The sequence below is a fragment of the Eptatretus burgeri genome, chromosome 14, assembly GCF_056783735.1.
Source record: "Eptatretus burgeri isolate ZD-2024b chromosome 14, Ebu_testis_v1, whole genome shotgun sequence".
NCBI lineage: Eukaryota > Metazoa > Chordata > Myxini > Myxiniformes > Myxinidae > Eptatretus > Eptatretus burgeri.
In genome coordinates this window covers 73,456,160-73,479,166 of record NC_140974.1, presented here as the reverse complement: position 1 = coordinate 73,479,166, position 23,007 = coordinate 73,456,160, and the positions used below count along the sequence as shown (strand labels likewise).

The 23,007-nt window shown below is 48.5% G+C and overlaps 1 protein-coding gene across 7 annotated transcripts in view; it reads left to right on the top strand.

Annotated features, from left to right (window-relative positions):
- LOC147013621 (SH2 domain-containing protein 3C-like) overlaps positions 1-23,007 on the top strand; it is a 175,593-nt gene that overhangs the window by 129,606 nt on the left and 22,980 nt on the right. For all 7 annotated transcript variants that reach the window (XM_085855579.1, XM_085855583.1, XM_085855581.1 and 4 more), the window contains 2 exons: positions 4,372-4,533; positions 22,248-22,363. In XM_085855579.1, coding sequence (XP_085711705.1) covers positions 4,372-4,533; positions 22,248-22,363 — 278 coding nt within the window. The remainder of the gene's footprint in view (positions 1-4,371; positions 4,534-22,247; positions 22,364-23,007) is intronic.

The window sequence follows — 23,007 nt, the reverse complement described above, 5'->3', positions numbered from 1 at the left end:
CCTAAAAATGGAATGAAGCCGAAGCCTGTCTACCTGCTTGCTGGGAAAAAAAAAATCACAAACTAAGAACTCGCGGATCCTATCAACTTTGGGAGTAGACTTCTTTACAAGAACCCTGCTACAAAAAGCTTCAATCAAAAACGAGCACATGTCATATGAACCTGCTAAACTCCGGAGAATATTAGCTCAGACTTGTTTGGAATATGACCTCAGAAGAACATAAAAATCATGAAAAACTTTTCCTTCATAAAAACCTTTAAGTTTATCAATTATCTCTGAAATTTCCATTTTGGATCTGGACGACACAGACTACGACGCCCATGACCTCTGGGTCTCCTGATTGGATTCGCAAAATACTTGTTACCACAAACATTACCTTGAGAAACCGACCAAGTACCTTGTACCCTGTCATTAAGGCCCAAAGGATAGATCGCACATCATGTGCTGATCCAAAAGTCCTCTTTGCATCCTAGCTCAACATTACACTCCTCTTTATTATCAAAATCATTAACATTAACTGAGTATAATTTGAATAGAACACCTAAAAGCATGCCCAACTTCATTAAAATGATTGTATAAATATGCCTTAATATCTATCAGACAATACAGCAGACCTATGTCCATCCAAACATTACCAACATACTGCAATCCACAATCTCCACAAGTGAGAAGATAAATAATGTACTGTGATTTACATCCCAACAACCATTCACAATCAACAACAAAAGTCTTACCTGTCACATGACAAACAAAAGTTTCACTTGGTCTAAAAACTTTACAGCACAAACATCGAGAGGAATTACACTTTTTAAAAAAACACCGTTGCAAGTACTTGAGAAAACATACTGACTCATCCTGACACTGTATGCTTTTTCGTTTTTCATAAGCCTGACATTAAGACGGAGTCATCAGAAGGAACTTGGATAGGATTCCGGTTTCAGCCGCTTGTCCACAACCCTCAAACCCATCCAGGTGCAGCCAAGTGAAGAACCTTACAGAAAACATTTCTGCAAGAATTCACTTCTCCTTAGAGAGATAGATAATGAAAGAAAGGAATCGCGAATAAAAGAGATGAAAGAGAAGAAAAAGCAAGAATTAGAATGAACATAGAGAATTGTGAAATAAAAAAATTAGAAAGAAATATGAAAGGAACAAAGAACAAAGATGTCGGGAAGAACCCGCATAGATAGATTTCAACAGTTACTCCCCAAGCTCAAACGCAGCAACATGTACAAGCTACCGGAGATCCGTCAGCAGGGAAGCAAAGTCCACACAGCATCAGGGTATGATACAAGTACAATGAAAGGGAAGACCAGCAAGGAACCTGAATAAGTAAAGAGAAAGATGGAGTCAGCTTATGGGATCGCGCGTCGTCCGTCCGTCCATCCGTCCACATATACTTGCAATTATTCTGAAACTCCACATACTGTGTGATTTCAATGAAACTTTGCCACAACGTTCAACACCGTGTATGCACCAAAGTTTGTTCATGGCATTAAAAAAAATCGCGGTCTGATGGGGTCTATGGAGGGAGTTTACCCCTTGTCCTCCTCTTTACATTTAATACAGGAAGGTTGTCCTCCCTAAAGAGGAGGACTTCTCAGAAATGGCACCCAATTTCGATGAAAGTTGATGACAACCTTTCTCACCTGTGATGTACCAAAGATTGTTCACGACATAAAAAAAGTCATGGTCGAGGGGAATTACGGGGTGGGGGGGTTGTCCCCCAAAAGAGGTATTTGCTTTCTTCTCAGAAACTACGCACACAATTTCGATGAAACTTGACCACAACCTTTATCACCCGTGATGTACCAAAGTTTGTTCACGGCATTAAGAAAAAAATTCTATTGGTATTTGCTTTCTTCTCCATTACATATTTTGTGGGTCATCCATGCCTACCTATGATGGTCATCATCTAGTGGTTCCTTGGTTATCCTATCCAGCCACGACCAGGTGACAGCCCACAATTCTGTAAGGAAGAGGTCGTGACAGACTCAGGAAGAGATTGTGACAATGGATTCAGGAAGAGGGCTCCACGGGTGTGAAAAGGTGAATATAAAATGGAGTCGGTGTGCATTGCAGAGTTTAGATTTGGGGAGGGTAACAAGGAAAATGATTTTTTTTTCAGCATGTGAGCGACCTGGAGGGGCATGAGATGGGCAGCTGGGGGGTGAGAGGGCAGGAGTAGCAAAGCCAAACCACAGTAGGTAGCCATATTCCATGAAATTTAGAATGAAGGCTTGTATCCAATTATACACTGAGGACAGGGATGTGACTTGGCCCTGTGATGGTGAGCTTTTGAGGTTAGCAACTTGGAGGTGTGATCTACTCATAGCTGACTAATAGCCCCAGTAGCTCCAAAGACTGTTCCTCTCTCAAAAGCTAACCACAGCAATAAATTGGAATATTTGCCTGCTGATCATTATGAAGGGGAAAAGGAAGAATGCGGGTCTTTAATGCACCAAAAGACAGGTTACAGGTAGATGACCAGTTACTTGTTTTCTGCACATCTTTCGAGAGGGATGCTGTTGCAGCCTGTTGGCAGAGAGGTGCTGAATTATCCTGCACAGAGTGGAGTCGTCTGCAAAGTGAGATTTTCCAGTGCTGAAGATCAATGTCAGAACATTACCTTGAGGGACATTGACATGTGGTCGTTTCCCTACAAAGCAATATGCTGCCTGTGAGCGCAAAGGAGACGCTAGGCAAAGCCGGAGAGGAGACTGTAGAAGACAGTACAACCACCGACCTGCCTGCGGTGAGAGAGTGAGAGGCCCCAAGACTCAGTCTCATCACGGGAGATACCAATGATCCGAAATGCCTTGGTTTCCACAGCGTGAAGCCGTGAAATATGAGAGGCAGGTGCACCAGCCAGAAGGGGAGAGCAGTACTCCATCAGGCTGCAGGTAAAAGCTTTGTATGTGGTTAGGAGCTCATGTGTGCCAATGAAAGACTTTGTACAACGGAGGATTCCCAATTGGCGACTGGCTTTGGAGGCCAGGTTAGAAATGTGGCTTTCCCAGGAAAGATCATGGCAGATAGTGAGACCCAGAAGCTTGAATGAAAGGAACTTCTTCCACAAGATTGTTGAGAAAGTAGATGGGTTGGGGGGGGGGGGGGTGATGGAGTTCTAGACGGTCCTTTCAGAGAGACATTTTTTCTTTTTAATCTGTGAAGTATTGGTCCAATATATGATGAAAGGCAATCTAAAAACAAATTCTATCCAAAACAAGCTGTTGTCAGCTGTCAGCTGAAGTTTGTTTTATTTGATTTCTTTTTAAGAAATATAATATTTGCTATAAAACAGTTATTTAATGTAATGTACAATCCAGAGCGGAGTCAAACTTACAATGGCCACGATGGTAACGTGTGGTCTCACTGTTCACCACTGATGTATATCTGTAAAGAGTACATGAAATATTGCAATGCGAGCCAATCAGAGCTGTGCTACCTGCCATTGTCATCTATTTTAATGGAGATTTTTGACAATCCCACCTTAGCCCTCACCAAACCCCTCAAGATCCATTTGAACAATTTATTTCAACAATAGAAAGAAAAGATAAAGAACGATGTCTCAAAAGAGAATCTTTAGTGATGAAACAAAAATGCCATTTTAATCAATTTTTGAAATCGATTGTGGCTGCCTCTTAGTTTGGGGTAGCTTTTCACTTCCCAATGAGCACCCTCCATCTGTGATTGGCTCATGACATTAAATTTGCAAAACTTTCACCATGAGGATGTCATTTATATTACCCCCCCCCCCCACCCCCTTCCCAATCTCTCCACATCTCAAGTTAAAAAAATAAAAGCTTATATTTTTGAGTAAATGGTATTTTGTCATGCTGGAGGATCACATCAGACGTCAAGCAAGCAACAATCAAGGGAAATTATTTTGATTCCCAACTGGAGTCATGCTTTATTGAGGACTAGATTTTCAAACTTGGCTAATGTGGAAAAACTCGTGACATCTTAGGGCCTCTCACCTACAGGGTGCAATCTCTACCTCCTGAGGTTTCGAGTTGTTGGGACAGAATCAAGAGTTTGTCTCATTAATACCGCAGGCCCTTAATGATGGTCGATGTCTTACATGCCTTCCCTCATCACTCGGTCCTTCTGACAATACACAAAGTCACAAACGAGCCTTCTATCATCAGCCTTCGTTACACCATGCTGTAATACCTTTGTGTAGAATGTCTCCACGCATCCAATTACAGTGGAATAGCCCCACCCTTCACCTTTCACCCACACCCCCTCCCCTCCCCATGAAAATATATTTGGTCCATATTCATCTTCCTTGTTATCCCTTATCATGCTTCCCATGTCTTCACATTCCATCATCAGAATACTGAGGGTAACATCGCACTTGTCTTACAGGAAGAGAAAATATCATCATTCCATCCCCTGGATTTTCCTTCGCTGCTGCTACCAGGACCCAACAAACCTCTGGAGGTTTCAATCATGCGACGGGTTAAGGAGCTCGTTTCTGAACAGTCACCGGTTGAGCTTGCTCGGTACATCGCTCTGGAAAATCTGAGGGTATGAATATATCTTCATAAAAACTTGCATACCCAGGATTTGTAGGATTTCAAAAAGCAATTATTGTGCAGAATAAATCTTGTAGTACATGGTGACAGTTTGTCGGGGCAAATTGCCTCATTAACCTCCGCCATCTTCGAAGATGGAGGGAGGTGACTGTTTTCACCCCTTTCTGTTTGTTTGTTTGTGAACAGTATTACGGAAAAACTCCTCGACGGATTTCGATGAAACTTAGTGGGGGGGGTTAGGTATGGTCCAAGGATCATGCCATTAAATTTTGGACTTGGTCCCCCACCCCCCCAAAAAAAATATTGTAAGAGAATTTTTTTTTTTTGCATTTCTACATGTTTTAAGTGATTTCCAACCCATCCCCCCCCAAAATTTTTTTTTACCCCCCCCCAAAGATAGAGAATTTTTTTTGCATTTCTCCATGTTTTAAGTGATTTCCAACCCCCCCCCCAAAAAATTGTTACCCCTCCCCCCAAAAAATTCCCCCCCCAAAAAAATTGAGAATTTTTTTTTGCATTTCTACATGTTTAAAGTGATTTCCAACCCCCCAAAAAAAAATTTGTTACCCCCAAAAAGGATTTTTTTGCATTTCTACATGTTTAAAGTGATTTCCAACCCACCCCAAAAAATTTTTGTTCCCCCCCCCCCCAAAAAAATAGAGAAAATTTTTTTGCATTTCTACATGTTTTAAGTGATTTCCAACCCCCCAAAATAAATTGTTACCCCCCAAAATAAATTGTTAGAGAAAATTTTTTTTTGCATTTCTACATATTTTAAGTGATTTCCAACCCCCCAAAAAAATTGAGAAAATTTTTTTGGCATTTTTACATGTTTTAAGTGATTTCCAACTCCCCCCAAAAAATTGTTACCCCCCCCCCCAAAAAAAAAGGAAAAAAATTTTTTTTTGCATTTCTACATGTTTTAAGTGATTTCCAACCCCCAAAATTTGTTACCCCCCCCCAAAAAAATAAAGAATTTTTTTGCATTTCTACATGTTTTAAGTGATTTCCAACCTCCCCCCAAAAAATTGTTAGAGAAAAAAAATTTTTTTTTTGTATTTCTACATATTTTAAGTGATTTCCAACCCCCCCTGCCCCCCCCCCCCAAATGTTGGAGAAAAGAACTATAACTGTCAGCACTGTTGACATCATATTTAATGAATAAGATATAAGGTTCACTTGAGTGACCCAGCAGTATTGGCGGCGGAGGTTTTGCACTCTCCCGAGTGCTCCCCCTCTAGTTGTCACATGAGATTCACCCGTACATTACTTCAATCGCATGAATTACAACTACTACTACCACTACTACTATTACTAATCCACATGCCCAGCTAAGGGGTGTAGCGAACCCCAGCTAAGGGTGCAGATGACCTAAGGGTTTTTTCTTTTTTCAAAAAACCTCTGAACCTATCGATTAGTAACGTGACAAACACCTTCGATGGACCGGATCACTTCAAGTTTACAAAATGAAGTATATTTGTAAAAAAAAAAAAAAAAAAAAAAATAATGGTTTGTTAAAACTAAGTGTTTTAAGGCTGAACATTGATACGAGAGGCAACCTCCAAAAGTATTGTTGCGGATTCGCGCCCGCCGGCGTGCAAACGGCCACGTAACTCGAATCGCGGCACGTCGCCCACCGGACGGACAATCCAGTCGTGACCCTCTCGGACTAACGCCGGGAACTAGTCACGGGTGGACCTTTCGGTCTCACCACGATCGTGCCAATCGGCCCCCGCGTGGGATAGGGTTGCTCGCCAAATTCGACCTACCTAAGTACCCACACGGAGGGTAGACCGGGCGATCGCACCTCGCCGCAGGTCGACTTCGGACACGGGCCACTTTAAGCGACCCGTTCCGTACTATCGGGATAACCGAGCGGTGTTATTCGTCGGCCTCGACGGTTCGATTAATTATCGGGCGTTTTAGCCCACTACCAACCCTTTACGTGAAGCAAGATGGAGATTCAATGAAAGAAAAGACGAAGCGAAGCGGGAAAACAGTTCAACATAACTCACATTTATTTCGCGATGAACGGGAAGCACACATATACAATTACACCAAAAGCAAATGTAAAAGGAGAAGAAACACAATATTACACAAAAAGCGAATATAAAACAGAAACACAATGCAGAGCTATCCGACTACCGAGCACACGGCAACACTTATACAATTTTACTTCACAGACTGCGCCGACAACACATATTCCCAAAACAAAAGAAAAAGAACCACCCTCAAGGATGAGGCGGGCCTGGGGCCGAGACCGGGTCGGGCCTACCCGTCTGATGATGAGACGCGAAGTGGCGGTGGTGCCTCAACTCCGCGGGCCTCGCGGACAGTGTCTGGTAGGGGGTGGGAAAGGGGCCCCCTTTGTCGCACTATCTCAGCGCGGGGGGAAACAGGAGGGGGTTGCTGATGCTCGGGGGAAGGAGGATATCACCCTGTCTCGGGTCCCGCGGCGAGCGTCTCCTCCTCGACCTCGGTCGCGTTGCTGGCCTCTCCCTCTGCAGCTCCCGGCACCGACGCGAGCACCCCCTCGTCCGCCTTCGCCGCCGCCACCTCTCCACAGCTCCGTCTACTCGCCCTCTCCGTCTCCTCTCTTGGCTCGTCCCAACTCTTCACTCTTGACTTCTCCCACTTCTTTCCAGCTCCACCGACGACTCTCTTGGACTCCGCACAACTCCCTTTACTGAGGAACGCAGCCGTTTATATAAGCCCCGTGGCTTCGCTCTTTCACCCTTGACCCTTTGCCTCCGACCCTTCACCTCTAACTGGCTCCCCATTGGACCGAGGAAAAGTGGGCGTGAATGCTTTTTGATCCATGAATTTGCATATAGTGACCGCACTCCAACGCCCTGGAGGCGGGGCCAAATCGCCCACGCTCTCCGATTGGACGGAACAAAAGTGGGCGTGAGTCGTTTTTGATCCGTTTTCTGCGGAAAGTCCGTGATGTTTTTGAATACGCTGCTCGGTGCGCGCCCTGCACGAGTCCAGTATCGGTGCCCACGAGTGGCGCGAGATGGTGTGGATGCGATGGTGGCGAATTGTGACGGTAAAGGTCGTGGCGGTTGTGGTGAAGCGGCGTTGTGGTTGGTGGTTGTTGTTGTGAAGCGGCGTTGTGGTTGGTGGTCGTTGTTGTGAAGAGGCGTTGTGGTTGGTGGTTGTTGTTGTGAAGCGGCGTTGTGGTTGGTGGTTGTTGTGTGATGGCTGTTGAGACGTGGTTGGTGGTGGTAATAATGGCGGCTGGTCCAAAATAAAGATAGTAAAAGAAAAACGGCTATCCTGAAGAGTCGCAGCCCGACTGAATGACATTTATTCCCTCGAAACAACGGGTTTGGGCCTAACTACACATATACTTACCGAGATATCTCACCTAAGGGACCTGAATGGTGGTTTGTGAATTTCGTCAACCACAACACTACCCCCTCCCCTTTTTACAGACTCGTCCCAAGTCGTCAAATTTTCGTGTGCCATCATGTGTAGTTTTCCCCTAGTACATTTTACCTACGGATCCCTGAGTGCGACATTCATGGTATTCGTGTCCCCAAAATAAATAACCTGAGGGCTGAGTAACTACTGAAACAAACTCACTCACACGGACGACTTAAATAAAATTGCCGGCGCTAAGACAGACATGCCGGGGGCGCACTCATATGTACAGTACATCTTAACCTTAACTTACAAATTTTACACTAAACCATGGCCCAGGATCACTGAACTCTGCAAAAAGAAAGCAGTTAGCAGGGAGCCAGGCTGCTCACATGCAGTCTCTGACTCAAACAATGCAGGTGACAGGGAACATGGCCGGCTGCTCACACGCAGTCCAAGGCCTTCCCTTTTGAACTGAACGCAGTGAACCACAACGGTGCATGGGCTGCACAAACGCAGTCTCCGTGCCAGCTCAAGTGGCACACGCAATGAACACAACGAATGGATGGATGAATGGTTTGAACTGAAGGCAGTGAACCACAACGGTGCATGGGCTGCACAAACGTAGTCTCCGTGCCAGCTCAAGTGGCACACGCAATGAACACAACGAATGGATGGATGAATGGTTGGACGCAAACACGGTGCACGGGCCGCCACTGCAGGCCCGTGTTGTAGCTGCCAACAGGGCAGTTCTCGCAGCTTGCAAACTGTTGCCTTGATCCTGGCGCACATGGCAATGAACAGGGGGGGGGGGGCAAAGCAAAAATTGAACGGGGCTGGTGAATAGGGGCAGTGGGCATGGCATGGCAAAGGCAGCAGGCAAACACAGCCCGCAGAAGAAGGCCGCTGCAGGCAAACACAGCCGGCAGAAGAACTGGCCGGCACAGGCCTTGAAGCACCACAGCTGCAGACGATCCGGCCGGTACAGGCCTTGCAGCAACACAACAGCTGCCGATGAAGTGGGCCGGCACAGGCCTTGAAGAAAAACAGCCAGCCGGCAGATGAAGTTGGCCAGCCTTTGCCGTTCGGTGGAGGGAGTGCGGTGGTGCTGGCCACTCGGAAGGTGGGCTCGGACCTACCCTACGGTCTCCCTCCCAACCTATCGCCTTTGCCTGTCACTGTACATACCCACTCCCTTAATTTGTCAAACCCCAATTTAGCCCCAACTTATTTTTTTGTTGTTTTTATTTTTACTTCCCCACTATAAATCGTCCCCTAACCCCCTGTACTGTCCTTGTTCGGCTAACCTATCCTGTCACCTAGCCTACTCCCAACCCCTACATTCCCTTCCCGGAGGGGAACAAGGGAGAGCTAGCGTCCTGTGCCGAGGCCCAACGAAGCCTCAGAATGGCCTCCCCAGAGTTCGGCGATCTATAACCAAAGTGGGTCCAGCGGCCCACAACGAGAGCGAGGGGATGGATGGTGCGGAGGGGTACACTTCCTAATCTACCCTAACCATTAACTGTTAAACTACCCCAGGGCTTTCAACAAGCGCCTCTCGCTTAAACTATTGGTTCTAACAACCCAGATTCCCGTCGCCTGTGTTGGTGTCCTCACAATTTCGGGCCTCGCCCCCCAATTTTCTCTCCGTACCCTCACACGGTCTCATGGCTGGGACACGTGGCTCCCTTTGGCAGGCACGACCCTCTGCCGAATCTCCCGCTATGGCACCCCCGGGCACTACACTGCCTCCGAGCCTACCAGCTCCCTAAACACCGGGGAGTGCCCCCCATGGCACCTCCCCTGAAACGCACACGTGGCAGGCTGGCTTCCCAGGCCCCTTTCCGAGGGTCACCCGTGCCCACAACACTGCCCACGCGGCTAATGGCGCCCCGGGCCCCCGCACCAAGCAGGCGCACCCGTGCCCACTACGCTATCCTGGCCCCCCATGGGCCCTTGGCCTACTACGGCCGACTAGCCTGGTGCCCGGGGTACCCACTCAGCGATACTCACCTTTCACAGCCACGCTCCCAGCCCGTCAACAGGGCTCCTGCACCCCTCCAAACGGGTTTCGAGCCTACATTCACACCAACAGCAAAACGACTTCCATATTTGTTAATTTGACTAACCCAGCTGACTCACTTTATACTGACCCCGGGGTCCCTTGGGCGGGAGTCACTCCTCCCCCCAATCACTCATCGCACCATGCATTCCAGACTCGCTCCATTCACACAGACCCGCTGGCCTCACTCACTTATCATGTACTCACCTCACAACTCTTCAACACACACACACCGCTGAACTCTGCCATCCTCCTAACTACCTCCCCTAACTAACTCGTGCTCCCACGTCGTCCCTTAAACTACAGCACGTTCCTTTTAACACTACGTAGCTAAGCTACGTCCCCACTACACATTCACAAGTCTGTCACTGTCTCCAAATAAATCATTTTATTTCCCAACCTAAAGCTCACTAAATCCCTCTACCTAATCCATTCCACGGACTCCATGAGGACTTACCCCTGCCCCATGAAGTCGGTCTAACTAAGCTAACCCTTCCCCCTAACTAGTTTCCATCCTGTGCCCAGGTCAAGGGGGTCTTCCACCCCTTGCCCAGGAATCCTGTGCACCCGAAAGTGAGGCTTGCTTTTTTTTTTCCATGCACAGCACCAGCGCGGCAACTCGCGCACTTTGCACCTGCCCGTGACGTCATGCAGCTGCACGTGTTCCTCGTCCCTCCTTGGACGGTACTATCCGGCAGGGATACCCCTCCTGCCGGATTCCAACCCCACGTGCAGCCATGACGTCACCGTGCGCATAAAAAAAAAACACAAGCCCCACGTCTCGAGGGGTTCCCCACGCGAACACATGTGCTTTGCCCGTTGGAGCTTAACACATACGATCGCGTGGAGAACCCATCCGGTCCAAATCCGTAATCCTGCCTAAACTTTGTCCGTCCGCGGGATCGGCAAATCCACCGCGTGCGTTTCCGGACCGGGACTTCGCTCTCGCAAGCGAGCACGTGGGGGCCTCGTGCGTTGCACAGCACGGACCTCGTGCTCACTGCTGGGTGAACCCGGCACGGTCCCCGAAACAACTACAGCCGCTACTCGGCTTTCTTTACTCACATGTCGCTGTCGTCGCCATTCGACCCACGCACACCTGCGTGTTACGACGCTCACACACCTCACCATTAAACTCACCCCGGGAGACGCGGCTGCATGTTCACACATGCCCACCAACATCTCCCTTACATACCGCTCTCTCACACACACGGTCTCCCTTGCACTCGGCCGTTCACTCACGCATGCCATCTCCCTCGCACACGTGGCCCCACTCACTCGCGGCCTTTCACTCACTCGTGCCTCACTCACACACGCGGGGGCACTCACCCGCGGTGCCTCACTCACACACGCGGGGGCACTCATCCGCGGTGCCTCACTCACACAGGCGGGGGCACTCATCCGCGGTGTCTCATCCACACACCGTCCCTCACTCACACACGCGGGGGCACTCACCCGCGGTTCCTCATCCACACTGGCCGTTTCATCCACACACACGGCCTCTTCCACACACGGTGCCTCATCCACACACGGCGTGCTGGGAAGCACGTACTCTGGCACCATCGCCACCACACCACTCACACACGGGGTCGCTTCCACACACGGGGACGCACTCACGCCTTGCACCACACACACAGGGACAACCACACTGGGGATTCGTGTCCCCACAAGGGTCTCCGGGGCCTCTATACCCCCCAAGCTCTCCGTGCACCCGTCCGCAGCACTCGTCCCCTCAACCTCGCAAAGCACGACCAAACTCACCTGGTCGTGACTCGCCTCAAGGGGGCATACTCCCTCCCCTCGTTCCTGGAGGAGGCCATCCAACTGCTCGCACCGGGCCTCCACCCAGTCCGCGAGCTCACCCCCATTATCCTCCACTACCTCCGTGTGTGTGTGTGTGCGTCACTTACCCCGTCTGCATCGTGTAGTCTTCCCTCTATCATTCCCATCTCCCGTGTCTCTGCCCACTCAGTCACCTCTTCACCCTTTACCTCCCTTGTCTCAACTATCTTTATTTCCTTTGTCGTCACCTCGTGTCTCGTCTCACACGTTTTGGTCTCCCCATTTAATTTTTCCCTTTCGGTCATCGTCACGACCCTCGCCCAACACGTCCCCCGAATTATTTTTTTACCCGTCTCCACCGCGGGCCCGACAGCCGTTGTACCCCCCTTCCAGCTCGTTCGCTCCCACACGTGGAGTCGCTATTTTTATCTCCCTGGTCACGGCCTTCATGCCCGCCTGCAGGCATCGGCCCATGTTCTGCGTCTCACCCCGCAGCTTTTTCATTTCTTCCCTCATTTGCTTTGCGTTTGTATCCATCTTTTGTGTATTCGCATCCATCTTTTCGTTCATGTTCGCATTTATCTTCGCTGTCATTTCCGCATTCATTTGTTGCGCATCCGCATTCATCTTTGCCAGCATGGTGATTAGCTGGGCCATGTCGGGTGCGCTTGGGTGAGCCGTTTCGGCAGGGGTTGGGGAAGGGTTTTGGTGGAGAGGGGGAGGGGAGGTGTCATACACCGCGGCCGCACCCATTTCGGGCTCTGGGTTCAGTTGGGCGAGTTCGTTTTCCTGCACGGGGATTTCATCCTGAGCCATTGATCCTACACATTCTACATCCATTTCTAATACCCCCGGCTCCCGCTCGCCTTGAGACGCCATCTTGCTTCTCTTAAAGGGTTAATTTAACTCGCTCGTAATTTGGAGGGAATCGGGGGTCGCTCCTCTCACCCCTGGACCGATTCCCGTGAATTTAGCTGGAGACAGGAGAGCCCGTTTTCCCGTTCTCCGATACCAGTGCCGCGAGGAGGGCGATGGGTTTGTATCCCACTCCTGACACCAGTGTTGCGGATTCGCGCCCGCCGGCGTGCGAAGGGCCACGTAACTCGAATCGCGGCACGTCGCCCACCGGACGGACAATCCAGTCGTGACCCTCTCGGACTAACGCCGGGAACGAGTCACGGGTGGACCTTTCGGTCTCACCACGATCGTGCCAATCGGCCCCCGCGTAGGATAGGGTTGCTCGCCAAATTCGACCTACCTAAGTACCCACACGGAGGGTAGACCGGGCGATCGCACCTCGCCGCAGGTCGACTTCGGACACGGGCCACTTTAAGCGACCCGTTCCGTACTATCGGGATAACCGAGCGGTGTCATTCGTCGGCCTCGACAGTTCGATTAATTATCGGGCGTTTTAGCCCACGACCAACCCTTTACGTGAAGCAAGATGGAGATTCAATGAAAGAAAAGACGAAGCGAAGCGGGAAAACAGTTCAACATAACTCACATTTATTTCGCGATGAACGGGAAGCACACATATACAATTACACCAAAAGCACATGTAAAAGGAGAAGAAACACAATATTACACAAAAAGCGAATATAAAAGAGAAACACAATGCAGAGCTATCCGACTACCGAGCACACGGCAACACTTATACAATTTTACTTCACAGACGGCGCCGACAACACATATTCCCAAAACAAAAGAAAAAGAACCACCCTCAAGGATGAGGCGGGCCTGGGGCCGAGACCGGGTCGGGCCTACCCGTCTGATGAGACGCGAAGTGGCGGTGGTGCCTCAACTCCGCGGGCCTCGCGGACAGTGTCTGGTAGGGGGTGGGATAGGGGCCCCCTTTGTCGCACTATCTCAGCGCGGGGGGAAACAGGAGGGGGTTGCTGATGCTCGGGGGAAGGAGGACATCACCCTGTCTCGGGTCCCGCGGCGAGCGTCTCCTCCTCGACCTCGGTCGCGTTGCTGGCCTCTCCCTCTGCAGCTCCCGGCACCGACGCGAGCACCCCCTCGTCCGCCTTCGCCGCCGCCACCTCTCCACAGCTCCGTCTACTCGCCCTCTCCGTCTCCTCTCTTGGCTCGTCCCAACTCTTCACTCTTGACTTCTCCCACTTCTTTCCAGCTCCACCGACGACTCTCTTGGACTCCGCACAACTCCCTTTACTGACGAACGCAGCCGTTTATATAAGCCCCGTGGCTTCGCTCTTTCACCCTTGACCCTTTGCCTCCGACCCTTCACCTCTAACTGGCTCCCCATTGGACCGAGGAAAAGTGGGCGTGAATGCTTTTTGATCCATGAATTTGCATATAGCGACCGCACTCCAACGCCCTGGAGGCGGGGCCAAATCGCCCACGCTCTCCGATTGGACGGAACAAAAGTGGGCGTGAGTCGTTTTTGATCCGTTTTCTGTGGAAAGTCCGTGATGTTTTTGAATACGCTGCTCGGTGCGCGCCCTGCATGAGTCCAGTATCGGTGCCCACGAGTGGCGCGAGATGGTGTGGATGCGATGGTGGCGAGTTGTGACGGTAACGGTCGTGGCGGTTGTGGTGAAGCGGCGTTGTGGTTGGTGGTTGTTGTTGTGAAGCGGCGTTGTGGTTGGTGGTCGTTGTTGTGAAGCGGCGTTGTGGTTGGTGGTTGTTGTTGTGAAGCGGCGTTGTGGTTGGTGGTTGTTGTGTGATGGCTGTTGAGACGTGGTTGGTGGTGGTAATAATGGCGGCTGGTCCAAAATAAAGATAGTAAAAGAAAAACGGCTATCCTGAAGAGTCGCAGCCCGACTGAATGACATTTATTCCCTCGAAACAACGGGTTTGGGCCTAACTACACATATACTTACAGAGATATCTCACCTAAGGGACCTGAATGGTGGTTTGTGAATTTCGTCAACCACAACAGTAGGTTTCGGACCATTTTGTGCCATTCCCTCATGACAGCATCAACATGCCGACTTTACAGTTCACACCGGGATCTGAGAAAACCACAAAAACTTAGCCTGGCAGGTCCTGCTGATCAAACCTGTTTTTAGTTTGTGTTTGATGTTAACACCAAAGTATCGTTGCATTTACATCTCGTACGTCATCAGCGTGCTTGCTCATCAAGTCGTTTTGTGATGGTGGCCATGTTCGCTGTTGGCTTTAAAAAAAAAACAGAAAAGAAAAAGAGAACAAAACCACAAAACAGCTTCTCCCATGATTTTTACGTGCTCGTGGGTTTCATATTGTCACAATATAAACGTGAAGAGTTCATATCGTCTGAAAGAAACGTTGTTGGCTCTGTATGAAACAATCACTGCCACACATGTGTCGATCTCTGCCAACAAAGACAGTATGAAAGCTTATGATGACCGTTCACTGGTAATCTGATCAAATGATGACCGTTCACCGGTAATCTGATCAAATGATGACCGTTCACCGGTAATCCGATCAAATGATGACCGTTCACCGGTAATCCGATCAAATGATGACCGTTCACCGGTAATCCGATCAAATGATGACCGTTCACCGGTAATCCGATCAAATGATGACCGTTCACCGGTAATCTGATCAAATGATGACCGTTCGGCTATCCTGAACCTTTGTCAGGTCAGGTTCGATCTGTGACCTGCTACAGGTACCATGTAAACCTGTACTAACCTGTTCCATGGTCGGGTTGTCGGCGACTAAACCGTCTCCCCCACCAGGTTTTCTGGTGAGGAGGGTGTTTGGATATGGACACCCAGCAGGATTAAAAACAAAACCTGTCAAAGGGCGGAGGAGCTCCTTGTGAGCCAACGGCCATCCATATCTAGTGCCCAACTGTGTCTGCGGACATCCTCCTGCAGTTGGGTTACTTCTTATTTGGAGGTTGGTGGCAGGATTTGCACTCCAGCCACCGTAAAACGCTTCATTCCGCAAAACGCAAAAACGCAAAAAAATCTGAAAACCCACTCCGTGGGAGTACCTCCTGTGCAGCTTCCCTTCGCAGGGCAGCTCACCGGATGATGGGATTGGGGCAAAGCCTTCGGGACCCCCAGTCTTTGATAGGAGGGAAACCACGGGGAAACATCCCTGGGTCAGATTGCGGGAGAGTGTGTCGGAGTGGTGCTGAGGTGTCGTCCACCAGACGGCGGTCTCCTTGGGTTAACCTGAGGCGGTCCCTTCGGGTGGGTGCCTGGAATGTCCTATCCCTAAGAGAGGATGATCACCTGTCTCTGTTATCATCTGAGCTCAAGCGTTTGGACATCGGGATTGCAGCTCTCTCTGAGGTTCGGAGACCGGATTGCGGCGAGATAATGGTGGGTGGTTACACCTACTATTGGTCTGGTCGCTCTGATGGTTACCATACCCAAGGAGTTGCTGTAGCTGTGTCCAATAAGCTGACCCCAATGATAATTGAGGTAACACCGGTCAACGAGCGTATTATGAGATTAAGGATTCGTCACTCCTTAGGTGTCATTTCCCTGGTCTCTATTTATGCTCCGACTGAGGCGAGGTGATCTCACCGTGAAGGATGCATTCTACGCCACACTCGAGTCTGTGGTTGATCAGTGCCCCAGACGAGATACACTTCTAGTCTTGGGGGATTTCAATGCATCGACTGGAACTGATAGGGATGGTTATGAGGTGTGTGTTGGTCCCCATGGGTCAGGAACTATGAACCAGAATAGCACTAAGTTCCTTGACTTTGCAAGAAGTCATGGACTTAGGGTGGCTGGTTCATGGTTTCAGCGCCCGCAAGCTCATCGCTGGACTTGGTATTCCAACGCTGGCGGTGTGGCAAAGGAGATTGACCATGTCCTCATTGACGGTCGTTGGAGGATGATCCAGAACTGCAGGGTCTACCGGAGTGCTCAGTTCCTCAATACTGACCACAGGCTTGTTGTAGCAACTCTAAAGCTGCACCTTAAATCCTGGAGAATGGTACCATCCCAGCCTAGGCTGGATGTTGCCAAGCTCAGGGATGAGAGAGTAGCTGAGGAGTTTGCGAACAGGCTGAGTGGACACTTGGGGGTCTGGGTGCTTTGGGGGTCCTGAAGAGTTGTGGAGCACCTTCAAGACCACCGTCCTTGATGTTGCCGGTGGATGCCTTGGAGTTCACCGCAGGGCAAAGAAGAATTTTGTCTCTCAAGGGACACTGGATACCATTGACCAGAGTCGCAGGGCCAGGCTGAATGGCAGAGCTGAGCTGTTCAGGGAGCTGAGGGGTAAAACTGTACGTGCACTGAGGGTGGACAAGGAGGCCTATGTGCGAGGAATCTGTGAGGAGGTAGAGCATCACCTGTGGACAGGTGATTCTCGTCCCGCTTACAGGGGAATTCGCGCATTACGTTCATCCAAGCCCATCCCTCGGAGCACTGCAGTTTGAGCAGAGAGTGGTAGGCTCTTGACAGAGGAGTCTGAAGTGAAGGCTCGCTGGGCCGGTTACTTTGAGCGGTTGTACCAGGCTGATCCCCCAGCTGTCGAGTTGGACGTCAAGGGTGTTACAATCCCTGTTGCTGACCCTCGAATCAACTGTGGTCCACCATCGCTTGTGGAAACACGGGCTGCGGTGAACCAGTTGAAACGGGGCAAAGCTCCAGGGATCTGTGGCATCCATGCTGAACTTCTCAAGGCTGGTGGAAATGCTGCACTCGCGTCGTTGCATGCAGTTTTGTGCTCTGCCTGGAACACAGGCATCATCCCAACTGACTGGAAGAGGGGCCTTGTTGTCCCTCTCTGGAAAGGGAAGGGTGATCGCCAAGACTGCAACAACTACCGAGGGGTGACGCTGCTCTCAGTGCCGGGCAAGGTCTTTGCTCGGATAATTCTTGATAGGGTTCGCCACCATCTGCTTGAGCACCAGCGTCCAGAGCAGTCAGGCTTTACACCAAAGAGGTCAACGATTGACCGTATCCTTGCTCTTCGTGTCCTCACTGAACGCAGACGAGAGTTTCGGCAGGGGCTGCTTGCAGCCTATGTTGATCTCTGTAAAGCGTTCGATTCAGTGAATAGGGATGTCCTCTGGAGGATTCTTGTTCTTCGTGGGGTGCCACCGAAACTGATCGATCTGATGTCTGAACTCTACTCTGGTACTGAGAGTGCTGTGAAGTGTGGTGGTACCGCCTCTGACTTATTTCCAGTTGTTACTGGAGTTCGTCAGGGATGTGTACTTGCCCCCACACTTTTCAGCACTTGTATGGACTGGATTTTTGGGAGGATGTCGGAGAGATCAAGTTGCGGTGCATCGTTTGGCAATGTCAAGATCTCGGACCTTGATTTTGCAGATGATGCAGTCATCTTTGCGGAGACTTTAGACATCCTCTTGGGGGCCCTCGAGGTGCTGAATGAGGAGTCGGAGCCGTTGGGATTACGGATTTCTTGGGTCAAAACAAAGATCCAGGCTTTCGGTGACATCTTGGATGCTGCTGTCCTGTCTGTGTCTGTTTGTGGTGAGGATGTTGAGGTCGTGGATAGATTCACTTACCTTGGCAGTGATATTCATGTCTCCGCAGGTTGTGAGCCGGAGGTCAATAGACGTCTGGGTCGGGCCTGGGGAGTCATGGATTCACTGGATCATGGGGTGTGGCGCTGCCGGTACCTGTGCGGGAGGACGAAAGTCCGAGTCTTCAGGTCCTTGGTACTTCCAGTCTTGCTCTATGGGTGCGAGACTTGGACTTTGACCAAGGATCTGAGACGGAGACTTAATTCCTTTGGTACCAGGTCTCTTCGGAGAATCCTTGGCTATTGCTGGTCGGATTTTGTGTCCAACGAGCGGTTGCTGAGAGAGACTCGGATGAGATTTGTTACCTGCATAGTCCGTGAGCGTCAGCTGCGGCTGTATGGACATGTGGCTCGCTTTCCTGACGCTGATCCTGCTCACCAGATTCTCTCAGCGAGGGAGTCTCATGAGTGGAGGAGGCCAGTGGGCCGACCACGTGCCTCATGGTTGCAGCAGGTTGACCATCATCTCAAGGAGATGGGGATGGGCCTGGCATCTGCCTGGGGGATGGCCAGACGGAGGCTCCTGGAGTACCGGCGGAAAGTGGACGCAGCGACGCGCTGTTCTGGCACATGCTCCCATACCTGACCTGACCTGACCTGATGACCGTTCACCGGTAATCCGATCAAATGATGATCGTTCATCGGTAATCCGATCAAATGATGATCGTTCATCGGTAATCTGATCAAATGATGATCGTTCACTGGTAATCTGATCTAATGATGATCGTTCACTGGTAATGTGATCAAATGATGACCGTTCACCGGTAATCCGATCAAATGATGACCGTTCACCCGTAATCAGATCAAATGATGACCGTTTACCGGTAATCCGATCAAATGATGACCGTTCACCGGTAATCCGATCAAATGATGATCGTTCATTGGTAATCCGATCAAATGATGATCGTTCACTGGTAATCTGATCTAATGATGATCGTTCACTGGTAATGTGCTCAAATGATGACCGTTCACTGGTAATGTGATCATATGATGACCTTTCACTAGTAATGTGATCAAATGATGACCGTTCACTGGTAATGTGATCAAATGATGACCGTTCACCGGTAATGTGATCAAATGATGACCGTTCACTGGTAATGTGATCAAATGATGACCGTTCACTGGTAATGTGATCAAATGATTACCGTTCACCGGTAATGTGATCTTATGATGACTGTTCACCGGTAATGTGATAAAATGATGACCGTTCACCGGTAATGTGATCAAATGATGACCGTTCACCGGTAATGTGATTAAATGATGATCGTTCACCGGTAATGTGATTAAATGATGACCGTTCACCGGTAATCCGATCAAATGATGACCGTTCACCGGTAATCTGATCAAATGATGACCGTTCACCGGTAATCCGATCAAATGATGATCGTTCACTGGTAATCTGATCTAATGATGATCGTTCACTGGTAATGTGATCAAATGATGACCGTTCACCGGTAATCCGATCAAATGATGACCGTTCACCGGTAATCAGATCAAATGATGACCGTTTACCGGTAATCCGATCAAATGATGACCGTTCACCGGTAATCCGATCAAATGATGATCGTTCATTGGTAATCCGATCAAATGATGATCGTTCACTGGTAATCTGATCTAATGATGATCGTTCACTGGTAATGTGCTCAAATGATGACCGTTCACTGGTAATGTGATCATATGATGACCGTTCACTAGTAATGTGATCAAATGATGACCGTTCACTGGTAATGTGATCAAATGATGACCGTTCACCGGTAATGGGATCAAATGATGACCGTTCACTGGTAATGTGATCAAATGATGACCGTTCACTGGTAATGTGATCAAATGATGACCGTTCACCGGTAATGTGATTAAATGATGATCGTTCACCGGTAATGTGATCAAATGATGACCGTTCACCGGTAATCCGATCAAATGATGACCGTTCACTGGTAATCCGATCAAATGATGATCGTTCACTGGTAATCCGATCTAATGATGATCGTTCACTGGTAATATGATCAAATGATGACCGTTCACTGGTAATGTGATCAAATGATGACCGTTCACTGGTAATGTGATCAAATGATGACCGTTCACCGGTAATGTGATCAAATGATGACCGTTCACCGGTAATCTGATCAAATGATGACCGTTCACCGGTAATCCGATCAAATGATGACCGTTCACCGGTAATCAGATCAAATGATGACCGTTCACCGGTAATGTGATTAAATGATGATCGTTCACCGGTAATCCGATCAAATGATGACTGTTCACCGGTAATGTGATTAAATGATGACCGTTCACCGGTAATCCGATCAAATGATGACTGTTCATCGGTAGTGTGATTAAATGATGACCATTCACCGGTAATGTGATCAAATGATGACCGTTCACTGGTAATGTGATCAAATGATTACCGTTCACCTGTAATGCGATCAAATGATGACCGTTCACCGGTAATCCAATCAAATGAGGACTTCACCGGTATTGTGATTAAATGATTACCGTTCATCGGTAGTGTGATCAAATGATGACCGTTCACCGGTAATGTGATCAAATGATGACCGTTCACCGGTAATGTGATCAAATGATGACCGTTCACCGGTAATGTGATTAAATGATGACCATTCACTGGTAATGTGATCAAATGATGACCATTCACTGGTAATGTGATCAAATGATGACCGTTCACTGGTAATCTGATCAAATGATGACCGTTCACCGGTAATCCGATCAAATGATGACCGTTCACCGGTAATGTGATCAAACGATGACCGTTCACCGGTAATGTGATTAAATGATGACCGTTCACCGGTAATCCGATCAAATGATGAGTGTTCACCGGTAATGTGATTGATGACCGACCGTTCACCAGTAATGTGATCAAATGATGACCATTCACCGGTAATCCGATGAAATGATGACTGTTCATCGGTAGTGTGATTAAATGATGCCCATTCACCGGTAATGTGATCAAATGATGACCATTCACCGGTAATGTGATCAAATGATTACCGTTCACCGGTAATGTGATCAAATGATGACCATTCACCGGTAATGTGATCAAATGATTACCGTTCACCGGTAATGTGATTAAATGATGACTGTTCATCGGTAGTGTGATTAAATGATGACCATTCACCGATAATGTGATCAAATGATGACCGTTCACTGGTAATGTGATCAAATGATTACCGTTCACCGGTAATGTGATCAAATGATGACCGTTCACCGGTAATGCGATCAAATGATGACCGTTCACCAGTAATCCGATCAAAACAATTTGGGGTTTACCTTTGCAGCTCTCCAGCAAATAATGCCAATTCAAGGCCTTTTATTTTACACCACTCTTCTACATCACCGTTATACATTTCAAATGGGGTTCACATTGGTGGGTGAAAACACTGCCAAAGCTCACCACCTCAGTGTGATGAGTTTCGGATTAAAGATCGTTCGGCTGTTCGTGGAGACATTAGGTCTCCAGGGCAAAGGCATATCACGCTCGTCGGCCTCTGACGCGATATTATATTGACCTCAAGCTTCTGCTTTGCTTTTATGGACGTAAATGCTTCCTTCTGCCTTGGCCTCGGGTGTGGACATGTTCCAGGCCATCGAGCAGAGATGAGTTGTAGGTCTTCTAATCTTCGATCTGTCAGGGTTTTTGGCAATGTTAATAAATGAAGTGTGGATAAAGCAGATGATGCACTAAGTGACTTCCTTGTGTTTAACTTTTTCAGGATGAATATCAGGATACTCTTAACTAGTACCTTGCAAACTGTTCCTGCCACATCTACATGCCTTCACTTATGAAAGACTTTATCCATCTGTATAAACAACCATGCTAATACAATTAACACTTTTAAACACTACAGGCAAAATGTTCTATTTTCACAAGAGCCTAAAATGTTTCACGAACATGTGATGCAAAGGAATAATGCATCACACATCACAAACATGATATTGTCCTTTTCCACATCGTTGTGCTTTACCATACTGTACCACAAAATGTTATACTGTGTTTCTTCCTTGTGGGTGTATTCCAGGTGGCTCGGATTATTGACGTATCGGCAGAGCAAACTCGGTCCATGGGCACACCGTCGGGCCTCGAACTCATAACACTTCCTCACGGGAGGCAGTTACGAGAAGACCTGCTGGAAAGGTGAAGTATGTATGGAGATCCTTTATCCTCCCTTTCTTCTTTCTGTAGAACCTTCTTGCAGCTTTTGTGCAATCCAACATACCAACACCATCTTCAATGTAATATCCTTTAAGAACCTTTGAGTTTTTTTTTTAATCTTCTTATCACTGCGAGGCACAAAAGATATACGACCCCTCTGGAGGGAGATTTCAGAAAAAGCTGTTAAAATGGAACGCAATTATGCCAGAGACAGTTACAGGATTACCTAAGTGAAATGAAGCTGAAGAAGTTTGACCTCAGGTAAGCTTGATGTTCGGTGATGGCTCATCAAATGACTAGTTGTGGGCTATGTGGAAAGAACCATAGGTTCTCATCAGTTGAGTTTCTCTTTGAGGTGGATAATGCAAGCTTACAGGTGGACACACAGAGGTGTATATGTAAGCTGCTTTTTTTCCTATTGAGTAACATCAGACATCAGTTTACCAGGGTCAGGATTTTGACAATGACATTTGGAGGCATTTTTTTTTTAATGGAAATCACCGCAAACAAGGCATAAAGCCACTCCAGGTAAGGGGATAAGGAAGGTTAGATAAAGATTAGGATAAAGCAAAACAAAATAAAAGAAAGAGAAAAATAACAAGAAAACATCCAAGACACAAGAAGGA